Source organism: Tuber melanosporum, assembly GCF_000151645.1.
Source record: "Tuber melanosporum whole genome shotgun sequence assembly, scaffold_18, strain Mel28".
NCBI lineage: Eukaryota > Fungi > Ascomycota > Pezizomycetes > Pezizales > Tuberaceae > Tuber > Tuber melanosporum.
The window spans coordinates 240,362-261,549 of record NW_003298841.1 but is presented as its reverse complement, the minus strand read 5'-3'; the positions used below and the strand labels follow the sequence as shown (position 1 = coordinate 261,549).

Sequence of the window (21,188 nt, the reverse complement as noted above, 5' to 3'; positions counted from 1 at the left end):
TGGCGAATTCTCTTCAAAGCACGAATCTCTTGCATTCTTTCCCCTCTCTACAGCAAAGAGCTCCTCCGGTACAATTGCCAAGAGAAAACAGAAAAAGGGAATAGTCTTAGCTGTTAGTAAAGAATAGATATAAATATAAAAGGAATATAAAAGAAATATGATGGAGGAAGAAAAAAAAAAAGATGAATCCGCCATCCCAAAAAAACATCGTCGCCTGACAATGGTTACTCGAATTCTCTCTCACACCAATAACTTCGTCCTCTCATTAACACAGAATAGACGCCTTCTTTGTTTAGTGGTTTCGCAGAGTGCGGTTCATCCCATGATTCCAGGGGCTGCGGGAGTTGATAACCTCATCAGCACCCTTCCCGCAACCTCCCCCCGCATCCACCACCATACATCACCGCATAAAAAAAAAAAAAAAAGGAGGAAAATGAAAAGGGAAATACAGAAACAAAACAAACCAAAAATACAAATACCTACAGCATTTGAGAACCCTAAATGAAAAAACCTTAGTTTGAAAATACATTGAGAACTGTCACCCTTAAAAACGACAGCAGAACCTTTAGAAGTGTTTCAGTTTCAGTTTTTTCAAAAAAAAAAAAAAAAAAAAAAAACCCTGCACAGGTGACTACTTTTCAGGGCATGCAGCGTATCAAATCTCCCGCCACGCCAACCGTCCAGATACCAATACTTTCGCCCAGCCTTATAGGGGATTAGATTGTGAGTGATATGGCTCGTAGCTGAAACAATTGTTACCCATGTCAGCAGCATTACTAAGTTTTCAAGCCAGACTTGGAGCAGTATGGATACCGCACGTGGGGGCGTTCTCATGCCCCCCAATTTTGTGGGGTAAAACAGAAAAAGAAATTTGGGTGAAGATAAAAAAGCATATAGGGCCTGGGTCGAAAAAGAAAAAAAGGTGAAATAGTTTGGAAGGGAAAATGTAGACTAACCTCCAGATCCTCGCACGCATATCACCGCTACCGGTTGCAAAAAGACCACCCGAAGGGCTTGGAGCGACAGAGATAACTATTCCAATGACAAAAGGAAACAAGGTCAGCCACAAACTCCATGAAAATAAACTATCACAGAAAGAAAACCGGTTCCAACCGCCCCCCCTATCCCATGCCCCGAGATGGATTTTGCGGACAATTGGGGGGAAACCTCGCCAGGGGAACGCTCGATATTCAAACTTACCAGAATTCTTGTGACCCTGTAGCATGAGTTGCGCACTCGCAGTCCGAGGATCCCAGAACTGCACACCACGATCCTTCGAGCCACTCAAAACCCAGTTTCCATCAGGTGTCAAGGCGACGCTAAGAACAAAGTCCTATGTAGTGCCAGGTCAGTCTACATCTCCGAGCAGGACCTTAGCCGAACCCCGCGGCCGGCCCCAACCCCGCGGGAAGCGTTCGCCAGGGAAGCTCCGAAACTAACCTTATGTCCCTCAAAGGTTTTGACGCATTTGCCGCGGCTAGTACCTCCACCTGGCATAAGCCCTCTCGCCGCCGACAACTCCCACATCTTGATCGTCTTATCAAGAGAACCAGAAACCAGGTCTCTTCCATTAGGAGCGAAGGCTACACTGTACACACTATCCTTGTGACCTTCGGCGCCTTCGAGCCTCTCAACCAGGTAGCCGGTCTGAGCATCCCAGACTCTAACACTCTTATCGAGAGAGCCTGCTGCAACGTACCGACCATCAGGAGAGATAGCGACAGTGGTTACCCCATCTTCGATACTAAGAGTAAGAACATTTTGACCGGATTCAATATCCCACACCCGAACAGTGCGATCGCCACTACCGGAAGCAATGTGCCTTCCGTTGCGAGCAAAATCCAAGGAGTAAATATCCTGTTCATGACCATGGAAAGTCTGTTTAATCGTACGGTTCTGGATATCCCACACCTATAAATTCGAAGATAAGTAACTGTCAATACAACGTATATCTCAAAGCTCCCCAGGCTACTCAAAGGTGGGGAGGGGTACATACTCTAATTTGTTTATCCTCGGCTCCTGTAGCAAGGTATCTCCCGTCGGGACTGAAGCAGACACTTCGGATATAGAGGTCACCATCCCTATCGACCGTCTCGTCTTGCAAGCGGGAGACCATAGTTCCGCTTTTAACATCGAAAATTTGAGCACTTCGGTTACAACCAGTGGCAACATATTTCCCGTCCTGACTGAACCTTACACAACACACAACACTATTGTGCTCCAGAGTGTGGACCAGATCGACATCCAAAAGCCGAGAAACCTTGGGATTGAAAATTGCAAACCAATCAGGCCCTTCCTTTTTCTGGTTAGGAGGTACTCTATCGTATTCAAGATCGCCAAGACAGCTGGCTGGTGATCGCGGACGGGCAACTTGTGGGGAGCTCCGTGGGTCGGAATTATAGTTTGGTGGTTGATTTTGTTGTGGGGTGGCTGGCCCGCCCGGTCCGCCGGGACGCCTGCCCTTACCAGGCCCGGGAGAGGCCGTAGGTTGAGGTGCTGGATTCCCGTAACTACCTAAAAGTACCCCGAGCAAAAGTTAGCACTGGAGCCAGTCCGTTATAAGAGATAGGTATTTTCGAGCGGGAGGGGTAATTAGGGGAAATCAAATGAGTAGTTGAGGAGGGTGTTATGTGGTGAGGAAACGAAGTGTTTCTTACCATTGACAAACGAGCTTGGTGGGTATACGGGCTGCTGTTGCTGCTGTTGCTGCTGAAGCTGTTGAGGTGGTTGGCTCGGTGGAACTTGTTGGGGGAGGGAGGTGGGGGGGGGGATAGAATGATGAGCTCCTTGCGGGTGGGATTCTTGTAGCGGCGGTGGTACGAGCCCTGGGCCGCCCTGTCCGTTGTTGCCCGTCATGATACCCACAAACAGACCGGCACCAGCTGGGAGAGAAGGTGGAGGAGGTTGGGCAGAAGGGCCAGCATTTTGGGAGCCATGCGGTGGAACATGTGCACCGCCACGCGCATCCAACTCTCGATTAAGCCGAGCGATTTCGTCCTCATACCTTAAAACGTGATATATCAGTTATCAATCCTACCCCGGCATCTTGTATGCATACTCGAAAACAATTGGAGACGGCAAACAGCCGGGGAGCAAACCCACTTTTGTTTCATGGCACCATGGGCTGCTTCTAATTGGAAAACTGTCTGTCTGACCAGATCCATTTCTTGAATCTGCTGCTGAACTAATGCGATGTCAGCAAACATATCAATCCGGTCGAAACGCTCGCATCCGCTAGCTTAACGCTAAATCTAGGCACCAATTGATAATTTGGGAAACGTACTCTTGTGCTCATACTCGCTGGACCTAGATTGCTGCTCCGCAAACTCCTGTCGGACCTGCTCCAAAAGCTCCGTCAAGCGGCTGTTCGGGGCAGGTACCATCCCGCGATGTGATGAGTACATTGTGGACATTCAGCAGGGGGGGTGCTAAAGCTGTGTGAAAGGGCGATTCGGGGCTGATGCTCAGTGAATCGCGATATGCAGGGTCCAAAATTGTGGCCGCCAAATATCTGCGGGGAAACAGTTCAGGGTTGTTGATGAAACACGATTTTACAACCACCACCGGCACACGCGATTGCCGACGGATTGCGCAGAGATAAGCGCGACAGCGTCCGATCCCGTAAACGCTCCGCGAGAGAAAATTGCGACGGAGGAAGATGAGCAGAAGGCTAACGACTAACGATCAAATAGGGAATTGCAGTAATGATGGTCAGGAACGAAACAGCGATGAAGATGGCGATGGTGGCAAGGATGAAGGTTGGATTGTCGGATAGATAATGAATAGAAACTGTTAGGATAAAATAGGTGTGTAAGTTTCGTGTTGCAGTACAGAAGATTAACGAAGAATATTCGCTGTGATGGCAAAGGTTTTGTGTGATGGTGGAAATGAGAGGTGACGAGGTGTGAGGGGAGGGGGAGAGGGGCGTGGTAGAGAAGGAGGGGGCTTCGAGGAGCGGGAGACTCACCAGGGACGGCCGTAGGTTGACGTGCGTAATGATAGACGTGTTTTTTTTTGTTTTTTTCCTTTTATCTTGTTTTTTGTTTTTTTTGCTGCCGTGTGTGAGTGTGTGTTAAGAGTTGCTTTATGGAGCCAGAAGAATAGAGGGAACAGGAGGCAGAGGTGGGAAGAATGAGAGGGAAGGGGGGGGGGGGTAAGGAAGTAGGGATGAATGAAGTTAAAGATGGAAAATGCAAATATAGAGAGGGAGAGGCACAGTACAGTAGCTAGGGTTGGAAGTAGTTCCTCTCTGTTTAAAGATGGGTGATGGTTGGTGGTTGAGGTTGTGATGAAGAAAAGCAGAGAACGAGAGGAAGAGTGAGGGAGAGAGGGAAGAGTGAGGAGGAGGAAGAGCGACGGACGGGCGTTAATGAGACACAGGAATAATACCTTGCCTATCCTATGCTTGTGCTCTAGGGTAGCAGGGCTGTTATTCTGTGGCCCGCTAAATACTTTTCGCAACGACCCGGAAGACAATGTGGGTGTGGTGTGGGAACATTTAGGGTGGGGAGGTGCATATGACCGCTAAGGGTTAGGTTTCACCGCTAGTACCACCCCTACCGTAGCAAAAAGGTGCGACATTGGCAGCCGTGGCGCCTTGATGTGGATAGCCTTCATGGAAAAACGGGAGGGTGAAGAGAAAAGAAAAGTTATGATACCGGGTGTTAAAAAGATTGAAAAAATAAAGAACCAACCAGAAAGAAAGCATTTCCCCAAGAAAGATAAATTAGTGAAGAATAAATTAGAAAAAGGGAAAAGGGACATTTGTGGCTAGTAGGATACTTGTGTGCCCTTCCCAAACCTTGATCAAACCTCTCCCCGATCTTCGCCAAACCAATGTTACATAACCACCTCGCACTGTCTATATGCCCCCCCACACCCACTCCTCGCAGAAGCTTATCGTCATCAGACTTGTATCATACAGTACCGGTAGTACCAGTAGCACTCAAGTCTGGCTTTTTTCTTTTCTTTCTTTCCATACTAGGCTGCCCGTCTGTACTCGTCTGTGCCTACAGTGCAGTACGGTATTCGTACAGTACCGGTGTGTCTGCTGCAGATGATGGCCGCTGAGTGAGAAAACCACTCTTTGGACTCACCCTTTGTAACGCGGTGAATAGTAAGATAGAGAGAGTCACCTACGGTACCATATCTCCAGCTATGATACCTCGCCATCTCTACTACAGCACGACCCCCACTAGCCTTCTCCACTCTCTATTATCGGTAGAGCGACAGCCCTCACAAACCTGCCAACCAGTGTCAATAGATGGCCTCTTCTAGTACTTGCCCTGCACCATGAGCCCTATATTGCGTGATATAGTACCTGTGCGGGTATACCGCTATCATTGGGTTTCATCATACAAATAGACCGCACTGCTACAGGCGAGCATGAGCCAGGGACGAATCCCCTAGCAACCCCACCGGACAGCGCCATTGGAAGTTCTTCGGGGCCAGGATGTGCAGATAAGATGTTTACCCGCCACCCGTTTTGCGATACAGATGCGAGGCCTCCAAACCAGCATGACATACCGGTATTTCGCTCTATCGGTACATTCTCCGTCACCTCACCAGCCACAGCCAACCACACCGCTCCCGCTGACAACCCCCCCCCCTGCTCTGTTCCTTGGATAACACAGCGGGCAATACCCACTGTGCAGAAAGCGAGAAAAAGTAAGTAAGAAGGGAAAGGGAAGGAGAAATAAAAAGGAAAGGAAAGGAGGAAAAAGGAAAAAGGAAAAAGAAAAGAATAAAAGAAAGAAAAGAAAAGAAAAGAAAAGAAAAGAAAAAACAAATCATGATAAACCCTAGAACTCAGTCGTCGCGACCGCCAACTGACAAGACGACTTCGTGTCCACGATCGTCCCTCTCTCGCCAATCATACCGAAACCAAACCAAAAGCCGACAGTCATGAGGAAACACGCTTTCCCTGATACAGGTCAGTGAGACTGGGGAAACAAATAAAATATGACCAATAGAAGATTCTTATTATTGTTATTACCTGTACTCGTACCCGTGCTATTGTTATCACTTCGTCAGGATACGGTATGATATGGGTGAGAAGTACTACCGGTAGTAGGGCTTCCTACTATCAATTTTCGACAATAGCTTTGTGCTTCGGTGGGTTGGTTCGTCTTGGATTTTTCCCCAGGACAAAGGAGCTTTGGTGTGTGCCGAAACAAAGGAAATGGTGATCCGGACGATGGTGAACTGTTACTTGTGGTTTCGACGGAAACATCTTTCTGCGGTTCTCAATCACGGCTACAGACATCCGACCTTACCTACTACCGGTATCTCCTCCTCCCCACCCCTCCTCAGCTGCAGCTACACAGATTATATAATTTTCTCAACCTAAATGTGGAAGGTTGCGTTCAGTTGCACGGCTGACGATGTTCAGATCATGGACCGGAATCTCCTCGCTCCTCACCTTCAATAAGTTGACCGAAAAGCAAAGTTGAGGATTCCCACCCCAACCCATTTGTGCAGCATCCCAGTATCGTACCGGTAATACATAGGTAGCCCGGCAACTAGGCTTCTGCACGCAACATATCTTACGATATCACATATTATGTGCAGGTGGGATACCGGTACTGTACGAGTACTCGAGTATCATACTCGAGCATCCCCAGGACACGGCGGTAGTCGTATCGACCCAAAAATCAGCACAAAACTCATGACAACCGATCAATTACCCCCCCTCTTTTTTTTTCCTCCTCCTTCTATGCATGCAGCATAGCTACCGAGAAAGCAGCGATGTGAGCCGCCAGTCCATGATCCACAAATCTGTACAGTACAATCATAGTATGATATTTACTCGTACTTGTATGATACGAGCACGGGTACAAAGTAAATTTAAGCCCTCAACCCTCCTTCCCAACCCATGAATGGGCTACTGAGGTCCAGTCAGGGGGGTGAGCATGTTAGCCTCCGGTTCGACACCCATGTTAAAAGCTTGGCAAATTTTGAGCCTCCACCTCGTTCCATTCGTCCAGTCTTCAGTTCCCGCGTCTTAACTCCCAATGATTTTTATGCTGCCCTCAGCGGCAAAACTGGCCGCAAAAGGCAAGTGAGGAAGAAGTGGAAGCAAGAAGCGCTGGGGGGGGCCTTGGAAAAAGCGAGGTGTGAAGGGATGCAGTTGACAAACTTACCCCCGGAGTTCTCTGAGGGGATACCAGTACAAGTACCGTACACCGTGAATGAATGACTATGTTTGGGTAGATTTACCAATTTCGTTTTTGTTTTGTTTTGGTCAACTGGTCGTGGTGTTTACGCGAGGGTACTGGAGCCCAATGCGGTGTGTTGAGTACTTGTAGATTCCCGAAAACCCTACCGGTACTGGACTCTCGAGTGCTTAAGAGAGGGGTTTGTTGGCGCCCAGTGCGCAAAACAAAGCCTTGCTCGGTACCCCGCAAGTGGAAAAGGTGGAAAAAAAGGGAAGAAAGAAAAGGGAAGAAAGAAAAGGGAAGAAAAAAAGAAAACAGGAAGCCTGTGCTCGAATGCCGTAATTTGCTTATCCCACGTTTGTTCCTGATAGAGAACCGGGCTGGGGTATGGCAATAAACTTGGGGCTCAGCAAGATGGATCGAGCTCTCTGAATCTATCGAAGAAGCGCGTATCGAGTGACAAATTATGACCACTTCACGAGATGGTGTTTGGGAAAGATGGTGTTGGGGTGCTCTCCTCGACCTAGGGTATGATACTCGAGTACTCGAGCACTGTTGCTGCGCTGAGGCTACGCCTTCTCTTGGGGTCTCTTACTGAGTAATTTAACTTACTGGCCAGACACCCTACTGTGCTCGGTTACAGTATTCAGATGTTGTTCCAGATCTTGCACAAAACTTTGTATACGATAATCTGATGAATCATGTTGCTTGGAGGTTTATCATGCGCGTCCCGTGCTTTTCCTCGACTTCTGCAGTGTTGCCGCACCGTTGGGGTATGGTCTACTTTAGTCGGCTAGCGGTAACCCACCAACACATCTCTTACACTGTTCACCAGAAAAATCCCATCGCATCACACCAGCCATGGACGGAAAGAATGCCAACCCAACTATCCTCAATGCCTCTGACCTGCCGACGCGGCGGCAGGCGCAGCAGAAAAAAGTAACCTCTCCTTTGACATGCGGTTTGGTCCCGGCGTATGCTCAGGATCCTTTCGTGGGTAACAATGTTGAATTTTCCGACCCTGATGAAAGCCAGGATGATTCTGTTGTTGAGCCTATTGACGAGCAGGAGATTTATGGTGAGCACAGGCAACAAGCAGGTGGTTGAACAGAAGGAAGATAAGAGGATATTAATGAGTCTTATTTAGATCTCATCGCTACCATTTCAGACCCAGAGCATCCGTTGACCCTCGGAGAGCTTGCCGTCGTACAGCTCCAACATATCAGAGTCACCGATGACCCCTCCGAGATTATATCCAACGTCCTCGTCGAGCTTACTCCCACAATCAATCACTGTTCACTCGCCACCGTGATTGGCTTGGGTGTACGGGTACGGCTGGAGCAAGCACTTCCGCCACGATTCAGACTCGATGTCAGGATAAGGGAGGGAACCCATGCAACTGGGCAACAGGTCAACAAACAGCTGAATGACAAGGAACGGGTGGCCTCAGCGCTGGAAAATGAGACTTTAATGGGGGTTGTGGGGAAGATGCTTGAAACCTGCAAGTGATGGGAGGAGGTGAACCTTTCGCCTGAGGGGAAGGCTCTGGATGTAACTTTCTTTATAGCTAGCAGAATCTCTTGTTTCTTGTCGCTTCGTGTTTGCTTTGAGTACTGATAGTACAATTGTTGGAACTGCAAAGTTTTCGCGACTGCTGTAGGGTACGATTCATGTACAGTACAATATGATGTGCTCATAGATGATGCCTGAGGGCAACAAAGTACCGGTCATAGAAAAAACAATTTGTGGGTCTGTTACGGTGAGTCTATTACAGTGAGTCGTTGCTGGTCCACGATCGCCCTTCTTGGCAATCGACGGCCTGGCGCATTGTTGCGCAAGGAGGACAAATTTAGGGCTCTGCGGGTCGTTGGCTCGCAACCCAAAACGCGTCTCCCGACCTATCAGCTATACTTACAAACTTCAATCGCCCACTTCAACAAGCCAGTTATAGTTCGCCTCGCCCCCCCACCATATCTCGGCAGAGTGAGAAAGAACTTTTAACCATGGAGCATACGTATGAAATTTCTGACTCTGACAGCGGCGCAAACGAAGATGAGGAACGTCAAATTGCGGAGGCCATTCGGCTCTCTTTGCTCGAGTCCCCACACCCTCCAGCACAAGGAGATGCGTCAGGCTCAAGGGATCCTCAACGAGGAGCTAAAAAACGCAAGATGGACGTTATTGAAATCGTATCCGACGACGAGGAAGATGACGGCATCCTGGACGGCATCAATGCTACGAGAAAGGCGCCAAAGGCGAGTGACAATTCCTCCGTGAGAGCTCGTGCGGTTGGCATTCCTGGTGTGAATGGCCCAGCAATAGTATTAGAGCCGGCTGACGGACTCCTGCGAATGATTGGAAATAGAGCACAGATGGAGAGAGAGCGTTTGGCAAGACTGGCTGAATTGAAGAGATCACCACCGGAGTTTGGTTTGCTCCTGGACGGGGCTGCTCCGGAGGCTCCGAAACCTGCTGAGGCTGCCGGTAGACTGAGCTGTTTCTTTGGTGGAGGTTCCGTTCCAAACAAAGCTTCCGCATTCGAGCCCTCCGGATTTTCTGCGGACAATAGGAAGCAGATAAACACTCGCGGTACCCGTCAGTCGGGGAATGATAGCGATTCTCCCGATGCTACTCCGAGGTTTCTTCAATATCCTAACGGCGTTGTCAGGAAGACCTGGGCGGACGGATACCCTAAAACCGATACTGAGATTACGTTTGAGGAGGTTCTTCAAAAGGTTTGTTGCCTTCTCGAACTCCAGGAGGATATCACTAAATAATGACCAGGAGTCTCTTTGTGTGGCTGTTCTCTCCGCTTTTCAATGGGATATCGATTGGGTCCTCAAGAAGCTCCCCTTGGACACAATTCAGAGGCTTGTGATGGTTATGCATGCTAAGGAGGAACAAGACCGGAGTTATAAGGTTCAGCAACTCGGTAGTTTGCCAAGGACGACATTAGTCCTCCCGCCAATGCAGGGACAGGTGAGCTGTATGCATAGCAAGCTCATGTTATTGTTCCATATGAATGGCGACCAAAGGTGGTTAAGAGTTGCTGTTCCGAGCGCAAATCTTACGGACTACGACTGGGGAGAGCTGGGCGGCGTCATGGAAAATGTGTTCCAAATCCGTACACAGAGTTGTCTCGACATTGCTAACTTACACCCGGGGTAGACAGTTTTTATCATAGACCTCCCCCGGCTTCCAAAACCAAACCATAACCAAACACATTTTGCAAAAGAACTACATCATTTTTGTGCCGCTAAAGGGATGCCTGAGGATGTCTTGAACGGCCTCTATCGATACGATTTTAGTAGGACGAAGGACATGGCTTTTGTTCATTCGATAGGAGGAAGCAATGCAGGCAAGGACTGGCGCCGTACTGGGTACTCTGGTTTAGGCACTGCTGTGAAGGCACTTGGACTTTCGTCCGGCCCAGGTTTGGAATTTGATTTTGTGGTAAGAATGCGGGGTTGCTTTGGGGTGAATTGGGCTTATGTGGTTAGACTTCCTCTCTAGGTGCTGCGAACATGGGGTTTATATCCAACATGTACCGGGCTGCGATGGGCGATGATGGCCTCAAAGAGTTGCAGCGTTGCTCAAACAAGTCCGTCAAGGGTGCTAAGAAGAAGAGCGTATTGGTCATGGGTGACCAAATCACAGACGGTGATTCGGAAACTGGGTTTGACGAGGAGACTAACCAGGAACGGATCATGAATCACGTTCGCATTTATTTTCCATCCTACGAGACTGTTCGCCTTAGCAAGAAGGGGTTTAACTCGGGAGGTACAATTTGTTTTAATTCTTCTTGGTGGGATTCTCCGACCTTTCCAAGGTCAGTGATGAGGGATTGCGTTAGTGTTCGAGATGGGTTGTTGATGCATAATAAGGTAAGCATCTTCGCTCTAATGTGTGGGAAACAAGAGCTCACTAGAGTTCCTCTCCGTAGATGCTGTTTGCCCGTCCCTCGAGACAACTACAAGCTTCCGCCGGGAAGGTCGATGCTTGGGCATATGTGGGTTCTGCCAATCTGAGCGAAAGCGCATGGTAGTTTTGCTCCATATTCCTCTCTAAACCTCCGATTGTATTAACTTTTTAATAAGGGGAAAACTAGTCATCGATAGGACCACTAAAACACCCAAGATGAATTGCAAGAACTGGGAATGTGGTGTGTTATTTCCTGTAGTCGCGAGGGATAGCGGTGATACGCTTAGTGGGGCACCGCCTCTGGAGTCAAAACGCAAGGTGGCTGTAGGCATGGAAGTGTTTGGAAAGTCAATTCCGGTTCCAATGAAGGTACCCGCTGAGCCCTTGGAAGGCAAGCGCCCATGGTTTTTCCGTGAATTGCGATGATCGGTTCACATAGAAACCTTATTAAATTCAGGATCAATAATCTTGTTGGTGTCTGTTCGTTCTTACATTAATGTAGCCTATTCCATAGATCTACTAGCCTAATGGCCAAACAGATTTTTTTCCTAGGACAAGAGGGCAAGTTCTTTACATTTGATCATGGCCACTTGCTCAGTCTGTTTGTAGTCGGGTCTTGTCGGGGTTTAAACCATCGGGCAGGGAGATAGACCCGCCGGGAGCGTATTCTCGCTAAAAAGCTTATTGCGTCTTGGCGCTAAGTTCGAGCTAATCAACCTCTACGAGTACTAGTACTCGGGGCGACGCCAAATACGGTGAAAGCTTGAATACAGTAACTTACTGTACTAGTACAAGTACAAGGGTAGATCATGAATTCATGGTACGGAGCAGGGGTAGTGCGAGGTGATTTAGGCGGCACTTTGGTACACTGCAACCGAAGCAACATTTCAACAGAAAAAATATGTTTGTGGTGCAGAACCTCTTAAACTGAATCCTTTACCAAGATATCCTCTCACCTCAAGTTGTAGGTATTTTCAGTTATTACATCTTTAGACAGGAAATACAATATTAAATAGTATACCAATATATTCTCTAGATATAGGTAATGACATTTTCAGGAATAGCATGATCTCCCCTACAGAGTTTTGAGTTGACCAATAGCGCCTGGAGTGTATAAAATGGGACTAGATTTTAAGGAGTCACTTACCACACTACAATTAGCCTTTGGGAGTGTTTGATTTGATGAACTTATGAATTTATTAATATTCCTCACTATGATTTTACTTGATTGATCTTCCTGGTCCAAAAATAAAACACTATTCTCATGATGTTATATTGTAAGTGTACTACACCTACTGAGACATTACTTATGCACTGTACCATGAATTCATGATCTACCCTTGTACCTGTACCGGTACCGGTACTTGAACCGTGTGATATGTCGTTGGAGTTTCCTCTCTTAGTAAGGTCAGGAAATTTTTGTTTTTTTTCTGTCTCAAATGGGGGGAAGGGGCGGTTGTCTTGCTGTGCTTTTTGCCCACTTTCCGGAGAAGGGAATTTTGGACTACATACACCGTCCAATTCTTCAACTTTCTACGGCAGCCTCAGGCGGAGAGGGAAAGTAATGGATACTTATCAAACAGCACATAATCCTGAAAGCTCGACTCAGTCTTCAAATATATACCCTCGTACCTACCTCCCCGCGTCTTCCGAACCCCCTTCTCCTTCCAAGCCTTCGGAGCAAGCAGTATGGCTGGTAGGCAGTTCCTGGCTAGTTTATATGGGGCGGTCATTCGGTTCAGGTGGTTAACAATCTGCAGATATTTGGAGCAACTGGTCACCTGGGTAGATCCATTTGCCGTGTAGCCCTAGCGAGGGGTGATTGTGTCACTGCTGTTGGGAGAAACCTCCCTGGAGAGGAGGCTGTTATGCAGGGCTGGCATCAAATGTGCCAAGGACTGGTCTGTGACGTTAGAGTTCGGGATACGGTCTCTAAGGTGTTTGCTAGCGCCATGGATCGTTGGGGGAAGGTTGATATCGTGGTTAAGTAAGCTGTTTGATATATATATATGGAAGTTGAGACGGGAGAAATGATCCCTCGAACACGTTTTTCTTGTCTGTTGTTTTGTTACTATGTCTCCTGCTAACTCATATATGATATTGTGACAGCTGCACTGGGTATGGTATGTACGTGGTTGCTTGATGACCTGATGCCTCTCGACTGATTTTGTTTGATGTGATGAAAGGCATCATCGGCGCCTGTGAGGACCAGGACGAACATGAGATCCGTGCACAGTTCGAGACGAACTTGATTGGTGCGGCAAACATATTCCAACTAACATTGCCGTACTTTCGCGGGCGGGGATCGGGGATGTATATCGTGTTTAGCTGCACCGCGGGCACACTTGGGATACCGGGCCTAGGGCGTATACCCCCCCCCTCCCGTCTTAACCGCCGAATAATTTTTAGCAGTTCTAAGAAGGCGAACAGCATACTGTGCAACCAAGTGGGCTGTAGAAGGCCTCACCGAATCGTTGATGTACGAGGTTGAGCCGTTGGGAATCAAGGTGACGATAGTTGTGCCTGGTCTATCTAGGCGAGACGAGTTAGGGCCCCGTCTTGCCTCACCCGACACATCAAACCGATATCACATCTCACCTGCTTCTCCCATAAGCTAACCAAGGCCTGATCCCCCTTTTGACAAAGCAGGCCGGACGAGAACCTCAGTGGCCCAGCGCCAATGTGGGGGCACTTTTTGCTTAAGCCCCCAGCAGATGCATATAGAGCCACCAACTCACCGGCGCAACACGCAACACGAATGATTGACTGGCTCAAGTACAAAGAACCTACAAGCGCTATTCGGATCGCAGAAATAACTTGGGAGGTAAAGTATTGATTTCTCACCTCTCACCATCGTCATCACCACCTACCTACGTTTCATGTATTGCCTATACCCCCTCCCTACATATCTGTCGTGCATTGCAATGGCACTACGCACACTGCACATTATAGCCAATCATCATGGAACGGGCAAATGCGGGGGAGAGTAAGGAAAAAGAAAGAGGAAGAACAGAAACATCAACGGTAGGTAGCCCACCCTTTCCTTCCTCCCTGCTACATGCGTAGGTGGGTATGTAGGTAGTAGGTAAGTGACCCTGCTCCTCGTCTGCGATTAGGTGTTTGTATGCCCGCCCACCTCCAAAATAAGACAGAACCATCTGCCAGGAACCACTGTCATGCTTCACCATCATTAATTCTCCTGTTCGCAACATAAACCTTCCACAAGCCTTCCAGAAAGGAATGAAAATGACTTCCCACACTCTCGCATATTTATGCGTCTGACATGTATCGCGCGTACGTCCCCGCTCTTTTCCTCTCTGGGGTGTGCGTTAGCGCAAGCGACAGCGACGATGACCACACAACAAAAACAAAAAAACGGAATGATACCAAAATTAACCCACACACACTCATACACACCTCTCTCCATCCCTTCATTTTTGACCCCTCCCCCCCCCATCCACCGTTGGAACTTGTAATAATTATTAACATTGTGGAAACATCCATTTGCAGCTCGGCCACTCCGCGCATCCCCCCCTCCGCCTATTCCTCGGTGATCACGCGGTCGAGGCTGTCCGCGATCGTTTGCGCAGCACAATTGAAGAGGTGAGATCCTACCTTTTACTTTACTTGAACGTGTGTCTTGGGGGGTGGGAACTATTTTTGGTGAGGACAGGAACCCAGGGTATGCTGACGCGGGTATGGCAGATTGAGGATTGGAAGCACCTGAATTTTAGAAGTGAGGACGAGGAGGGCATTGTAGTGGCGCGCGCGGGGAATGAATGAATGAGTGGATAGATGATCGAATGGAAGACTGATTTATGGTCTTGATTTGCATCGTGATTTAGTCGCTTTTGTTACTTTTTTTCTTCTTTTTTTTCTTTTTCTCTGTTCTTCCTGGCATTGTGCTTTGCGCTCATCTTTGGTGAATTTGCTCAACTGTGGGGTACCGGTACTGGTGGCGCGCAGTGCATTGGGGACTTGTAATAACTGGCCAGGAAGAAAGAGAGGGTGAGGGGAGAGAGGGAGAGAGGGAGAGAGAGGGAGAGAGAGAAAGGTGCTATGCCATTATCGTATGATACACTTCAGAGTGGAGGGAGTTCCCATGCCACCCTCAATCGGATGGAATTGGACATAGCATGGATGTGCACGGCGGATGGGCAGCAGAGCGGTCCGGCCCCGTCCTATCGTGCCTTACACACTCCATGATACATACTTATGATACAATGCTAGTACTACCCGCCCTCGATATCTATCGGTGGTGTAGGGCTGCTGTACTGTACTTGTACAGTACAGCACTGTACCCAAACGAGCGGATCGCAGAAATAATTAATTTATCACACTCCTATCGTACTCGCACTTGACCAAGGTATACCCGGAACCCTTTTTTACAAACCTTTTTTTTCTTTCTTTCTTTATTTCCTTCCTTCCACATCAATCCATCCATCCGCCGATCCACCTAACCGTGGGGATCGACCGGGCTTACTTAATTTACTCGTACAATGCGCCATCGCACCCACTCCGCCCATCAGTCACTCTGACAAACAAAAAACCTGCCGAGTGGTTCATGATACATACATACATACATACAACTCACGCGCTCTCTCACGGCGGTCACGTTGACATGGTTCGGCTAGGAGTCCTGCGGTACTGTACGGTACTGCGTGTGCCATCTTCGGCAGCGGATAGGGTGGGGCGAGGGTAGGGAAGGGAAGGGAAGGGAAGGGAAGGGAAGGAGGGAGGAGCGAAGGTTCGGTCAGGTTCAGGTTAGGTTGGGACACACACTCGGAGCGCACGCCTATTCGGTAGATGAGTGCAGTGGGGCTTGGTTGTTGCTTAAAAACTTGGGGTTTTGTATTTTTTATTTTTTTATTGTGTTTTTATTTGTATTGTATTGTATTGCACGGCATGAGATAGTTTTTGATATTCACGGTACGGTACCGTACTGTGCTGTACTGTACAAGTAGCCTGTTGTAGGTGGAGGATGCAAGTGACATAGTATCATATGATACCCGACTGTAGTAGTGGGGAGTAGTGGTTACCGTAGTGTTCACTTTATACGTTATGATACTGCGCAAATTATATCAAGTCATCAGGTAATATAATCTATCGTATCATACTGGCTCTCAACAGGATGACACTTATGCAGTACTATCGTAGCTTAAATAACAATATCGTAACGCCTACTAGTTAAAAACAAAAACAAAGAATCTTATACCCGGCCGGCAAGACCAGACCAGTCCGGGAGAGAAAAAAAATGTTTAAAGCTAAAATCAGAACAAAGCGCAGGTTAAAGAAACTACTGACTAATGATGGTAAGCCAGAAACAAAAAAGCCCCCCCCCACCAAAACAAGAAAAAGGTCTATCTCAATGCAACAACATGCCATATGATATGGACTGCAAATTCCTGCTTGCTAAAGCACCAAAGAAGATACGAGGAAAGAAAAGCAAGAAAACAACAAAGTGGACTAAATAAAGGTAAAACAAAAGGGATTTGGGGGGGGGGGGGGAGGAAGGGGAACAGGTGAAATAGAAAAAGGAAGAAGAGCTGGAAAGAGCAGAGAGTGAGAGTGGGGTATGAAGCTGTACGGTCTATGATGCGGTGCGATGGGAATGGTAAGCTATGGGCGAGTCGGATCGGTGGCTACTTTATATCATTCTTTCTCTGAACGCTTTTCCGAACTCAGGTCGACTGGGCTAGGGATAAGTATCCACCCACTCCGTCGTCCACAGGAGTAATTGATTCTAGGATCACATGGGTTGACTTGACTGGTTGCGTGGTTCCCGTTCCGGATTTATTTCTTTTCCCCCAGGCTCGCTGCCTGAGTGTGGTTAATATTGGCTGATATGTGTGCTTTATGGGGGTATCGTGACCTCTTTCCTTCGTGATGCGGATCTTTTTCGTGGGGTTCTCGTAGCCTTGATATGGGGGTTGGTGAGAGTTGGGCACGTAATACAAAGAAAGAGAGAGTGTGGGAATCATACCTTCTGGTTCGTGGTTGTTATATGAGCGAGGGGTTAGCTACTGACCAGGGGTAGAAGGAGGACTGGTTGCCGGTGAACCGCTGGACTCCGAATAAGGGGGGGTGGAGGTGACGGACGGTGACGAGAGTGTGGATCCCCCAGCTTCATACGACGGCGGGGTGAAATCCCATAGCATCACACTTTTGTCGTCAGATACGCTCACAAAGAAGCAAGGATCAGTCTACCAACGGTTTAGATCAGTTAAGGACCCTCCACTATTTTATCCATCCGCCCCCACGCCACTCTTTGGCGTTCAATTGTGTACTTACGGCTAGATCGTTGACAGCTCCCCGATGGATGAATGGCTCGTAGACTGGTGTCCCATCATCACTGAATACTCGCACGGTCTGTCTTAGGTTTTAGCGCGTAGTCTGGTAAGGTGATATCGGGGATATTGGGGTAAAGAGGCTGTGGGTGGCGCACATGATCGAAGGAACCCGTTAGGAAAAACCCGTCCACAGTGCCCATGCATCTCACAGACTGCCAGTGCGCCTTCTCCACAAGTACTTTGGTCTTTGGGGACCAGACCAGACCGGAATTGAAGTTTCCGAGGCTGTACACGGATAGGTCTGGCCACGCCACGAGTAGGTCTCCTTCAGTATATAGTGGTCGCAGCATGCACAGGTAGTCAGGACCTAGTCCCGACAGATTCCCGGAACAATTTTTGATTGTTATCTCCCGTTCCCCATACTCCCAGAGGTCCCGTTTGTTATCCGGGTCCATTCTCTTGGGGGTCAATTGGGATACTAGATCGGATGATGTGAAAAGGAAGGGCTTGCGGTAGTGCATGGAAAGATTGTGTCTGATTTGTCTATTTCTTGGTTCTGGGATCTGGATGGTGAGGAGATGATTCGGCTTGCCATCAGGGTTCATGTTTTCCCCGTGGGTGGGATTGGGGCTCTTTCCAGGGACCCCAATATCATAAAACAGAACTTCACCTCTATGGCAGCCAACAATACACGTTGCTCCCTCAAGGAGAATGCTGATAACTGGTGAAGGAACCGGGAAACTTGATACTAAGGAAAACGCCCGATTCTCGATGGGGATGTCTTCGCCATCCCTATGCGCAACGTGTACAATCTTATGCTGGAATGGCAAGACAATTGGTATTAGCGGGGTGCACCAAAGAGACAAAAAATCAGCATGGTGGGCTATCCGGGGCCGAATGGAATCAATGCAAGATACATACCCATGTCCCGATAACCAATTGATCACCCGTTAGGGCCATAGCAGATATCGCGGGGCTGATAACAGGAGCATCCTCAGCGGGCTCTGGGGCGAGATTGAGCTCCTTGATCATCTCCTCTGTCCGTGTGCTCCAGAAAACAACACCACCAGACCGGTCCCCACTAACAACCAGGCTGTATACTTGGTCGATCAGGACAGAAAAGATAATGTCTGTATGCTTCATGCAAGCATTGAGGTTCGCCTTCCTCCAAGGAATTCCAGATTCCCAACTGCTCTGCAAATGCATGTCCCGCAGTGCTAGATCCCAGAGCGATTTTGGGTTGCAAAAGTAGGAAGACGCGGACATGTGGGGGAATCGGTGAAGTAGCTCCTGGCCAATGTTCACCGTCGGGGGTATCGGATCCCGTCCGCGTGTAATATTATTGTATTTCCGGAGAAGATGCGGGATATACAAACTGTCATTGCTTCTGGTGTGGGAGCGCCAGGCACGACAAACAGCGGCGCACATAAAAATATCTTGAATTTCCAGTTGCGAGAGTATAAGCCTGGACAGCTCTGGCGGAAGGTCTGAGATAAAATCTCTGATTCCGTGTCTCGATTCCGGGATAGAAGCCATTGCTAGATATGAGAGTTGACCCTTCGCTTTTGTCTATAATTCTCTTGTGTAGAATATGTGGATTATCTTTTATATATATACCCCCCAATTTCTTGACCAGAAGGCAGGCTGTGGAAATCTTAAGGCTGTAATTAGGAATCCTGTGTTATCCCAACGTTGACAAAATTTGAGGCGTGAACCTGATAGAAGATATGGCACAAGAAAGGAACGAACAACAACGGAATTGATTAAAATAAAAAGCCGACTTTTTGATACCAGTCAAGGAAGAAAGGAAGTTGAAAATGAAATGACGATAGGAAAGTAATGCATGGGCACAGAAAACCCAAAATGGAGGACGGGAGGATGAGCCAGCTCTAATAAAGAGTAGCCGGAACCCCTGACTAAGGGACACCAGTCCAAGTGTATAAGCTGGTCCAGAATCTTTTTTGGGATTATGCACAAATGTCGGTTAGGATAGAAAAGAGCGGGTATGTAGTGGTATCAGGTATGTATGTATGTATGTGGTGGACAGTTAGGTAAGTAAGTAAGCGGTAGTGGAAGAGAAAGTGAAGGGTAGATAGAAGATGGAGGTAGTTTATTTACTTGTATTTTTCTGGTGTTCCGGCAAATCTGACCAACAGCCGATAGAGAGTGGACTCCATCTGGGACAGAATTGCGGTGCGAACCTGCAGTTGTGTCACCGGTACGGTACGTGCGTCCCTATGTTCCTGGCTGTCATTTTTTTTTATTTTTTTCACATTTTTTTTCCCTTTTATCTCTATTCTTTTCTTTGGTTTCCTTTCCCTTTCTGCTGGGTATGATACTTTGTTGGACACTAGAATATCTGGCTTGTCTGGGTAAGGACGGGCAGAAGCAGAAGTAGGCTAGGATTAATTAGGAAGGGCGTTAGTGATAGTAGAGGTTCGGCGTCTGTATCCCGGTAGCAAGATACCGCTCTTACTCACTGTACTCGTACTTGTATTCTCACGACTGAGAAAGCGACAGACTAGGGCAACAATGGTAGTAGCCGGGGGGTAGAGAGTAAAACTGGATATGGATGGAGGGGGGGGGGGAGGGATGGATGGGAGGTCGGAGAGGGGGGTATCGTGCTATGGGGTTAGGGAAGGGTGTTCGGGGAGGGGGGGAGGAAGGGAGGAAGGGAGGAGGGGGGGAGGAAGGGAGGGAGGAGTGGGATGAGATGGGATGGGATGGTTCATCGGTGTGCTAGAATTTCCGTTGCCACAGTTTACCGCTCTGCCATGACAGAGTAGCAAACGAAGGCCCACATTAGTGGGAGACACGTAAGGTGAGGCCCGATGAACCGCGGGACGGCCTCATTCTGCTGTACTATGGTGCTACCATACAGTTTTCTCTGGATTTCTCTGTCTCTAGGAACATATACGCAGAAGCAGACCCCCGTCGTTCTTAATGGAGTCTCTGCTGTGATATCCGGTACCATATCCTCCTGTGTTCCATGTTGAAGTGTACAGTACGGTACTGTACACTTGCAGTACGGAACTGTACTGTGCTAAGCTGCATCGGGATCGTAGTCAACTCTACACTTGCTGTGTTCAGGAAAGCTACGGTACACCCGATGACCCCTAAGCGCGAATGACATGGTTGAGTGTTGTCGGATACAGGAAACCACTGAATGGAGTTGTGGGAAATGTATGTTGGTGGTTAGGGGTGAGCCGGGACATTACTCGGCATTTGTTATTTCTATCTGGTTTGTAGGGGAGCACCAGAAGAATTCAAATCTTCCACCGCCACCACCACTCCACGGGCATGAGCACAGAGAAATAGGGGGGATTTTCTCCAAATGCCTTACGGGGGAGGGGGCTTCCAGGCTCTTGTCGCATCATTTCAGAACATCATATCATGAGGTCCTAACGAAACCGAATGGACTTGTGTCATGCTGGACCGGGACGATCAAAGAACCGTGTTCCTCAATGGGAAACCCTTCCTACAGCCAGGGATTACTTCCACACCCATATGAACTAACGCACACGGTAGTGAACGGCGGGGTAAACCCGATGCTCTCACTTACATAGTTCGAACGGAGGTACAGTAGAGGGAGGAATAGAATCGAGCCGATGCTATGTGAGGTACTATAGTAAAAGTCTGGCACAATATCCAAATATAACTTTTCGCTTTCATCCTGGGCGTCAAGAGCTCGGTCCGCCAACCACTCACTCGGAGCCGCCGGTTGGTAATTTTTTTTTTTTTTTTTTGTTTTACCAAGTTTTTTTGGCCACCTCACTCGCGTAGTGACCATACTAGTACAATCGGTCAACTCTCGTCACTT

General features: G+C 48.2%; 5 protein-coding genes; 3 read left to right on the top strand and 2 right to left on the bottom strand.

Annotated features, from left to right (window-relative positions):
• Positions 1-233: 233 nt before the first annotated feature.
• GSTUM_00005137001 (uncharacterized protein) lies at positions 234-3,404 on the bottom strand (the record flags this gene model as incomplete). XM_002837171.2 has 10 exons in its annotated part: positions 234-563; positions 636-743; positions 957-1,032; positions 1,201-1,333; positions 1,441-1,911; positions 1,997-2,496; positions 2,525-2,671; positions 2,862-3,004; positions 3,103-3,184; positions 3,284-3,404. 9 exons carry the CDS (start codon positions 3,402-3,404, stop codon positions 707-709), a joined length of 1,710 nt encoding a protein of 569 aa, XP_002837217.1. The 3' UTR covers positions 234-563; positions 636-706.
• A 4,614-nt stretch (positions 3,405-8,018) lies between these two features.
• Positions 8,019-8,852, top strand: GSTUM_00005136001 (uncharacterized protein; the record flags this gene model as incomplete). XM_002837170.2 has 2 exons in its annotated part: positions 8,019-8,235; positions 8,305-8,852. The coding sequence occupies 2 exons, from the start codon at positions 8,019-8,021 to the stop codon at positions 8,664-8,666; spliced, it is 579 nt and encodes a 192-aa protein (XP_002837216.1). The 3' UTR covers positions 8,667-8,852.
• Positions 8,853-9,016: 164 nt separating this feature from the next.
• On the top strand, positions 9,017-11,275 carry GSTUM_00005135001 (uncharacterized protein; the record flags this gene model as incomplete). XM_002837169.2 has 7 exons in its annotated part: positions 9,017-9,892; positions 9,942-10,268; positions 10,326-10,610; positions 10,658-11,041; positions 11,101-11,148; positions 11,187-11,201; positions 11,255-11,275. Exons 1-7 carry the CDS (start codon positions 9,161-9,163, stop codon positions 11,273-11,275), a joined length of 1,812 nt encoding a protein of 603 aa, XP_002837215.1. The 5' UTR covers positions 9,017-9,160.
• Positions 11,276-12,642: 1,367 nt separating this feature from the next.
• Positions 12,643-14,861, top strand: GSTUM_00005134001 (uncharacterized protein; the record flags this gene model as incomplete). Its single annotated transcript, XM_002837168.1, has 8 exons — positions 12,643-12,774; positions 12,839-13,065; positions 13,188-13,201; positions 13,265-13,444; positions 13,509-13,634; positions 13,702-13,744; positions 13,803-13,902; positions 14,589-14,861. 8 exons carry the CDS (start codon positions 12,643-12,645, stop codon positions 14,859-14,861), a joined length of 1,095 nt encoding a protein of 364 aa, XP_002837214.1.
• Positions 14,862-17,427: 2,566 nt separating this feature from the next.
• Positions 17,428-19,205, bottom strand: GSTUM_00005133001 (uncharacterized protein; the record flags this gene model as incomplete). XM_002837167.2 has 2 exons in its annotated part: positions 18,290-19,205; positions 17,428-18,186 (listed from the first exon to the last, which is right to left on the bottom strand). The coding sequence occupies exons 1-2, from the start codon at positions 18,902-18,904 to the stop codon at positions 17,428-17,430; spliced, it is 1,374 nt and encodes a 457-aa protein (XP_002837213.1). The 5' UTR covers positions 18,905-19,205.
• Positions 19,206-21,188: the final 1,983 nt, after the last annotated feature.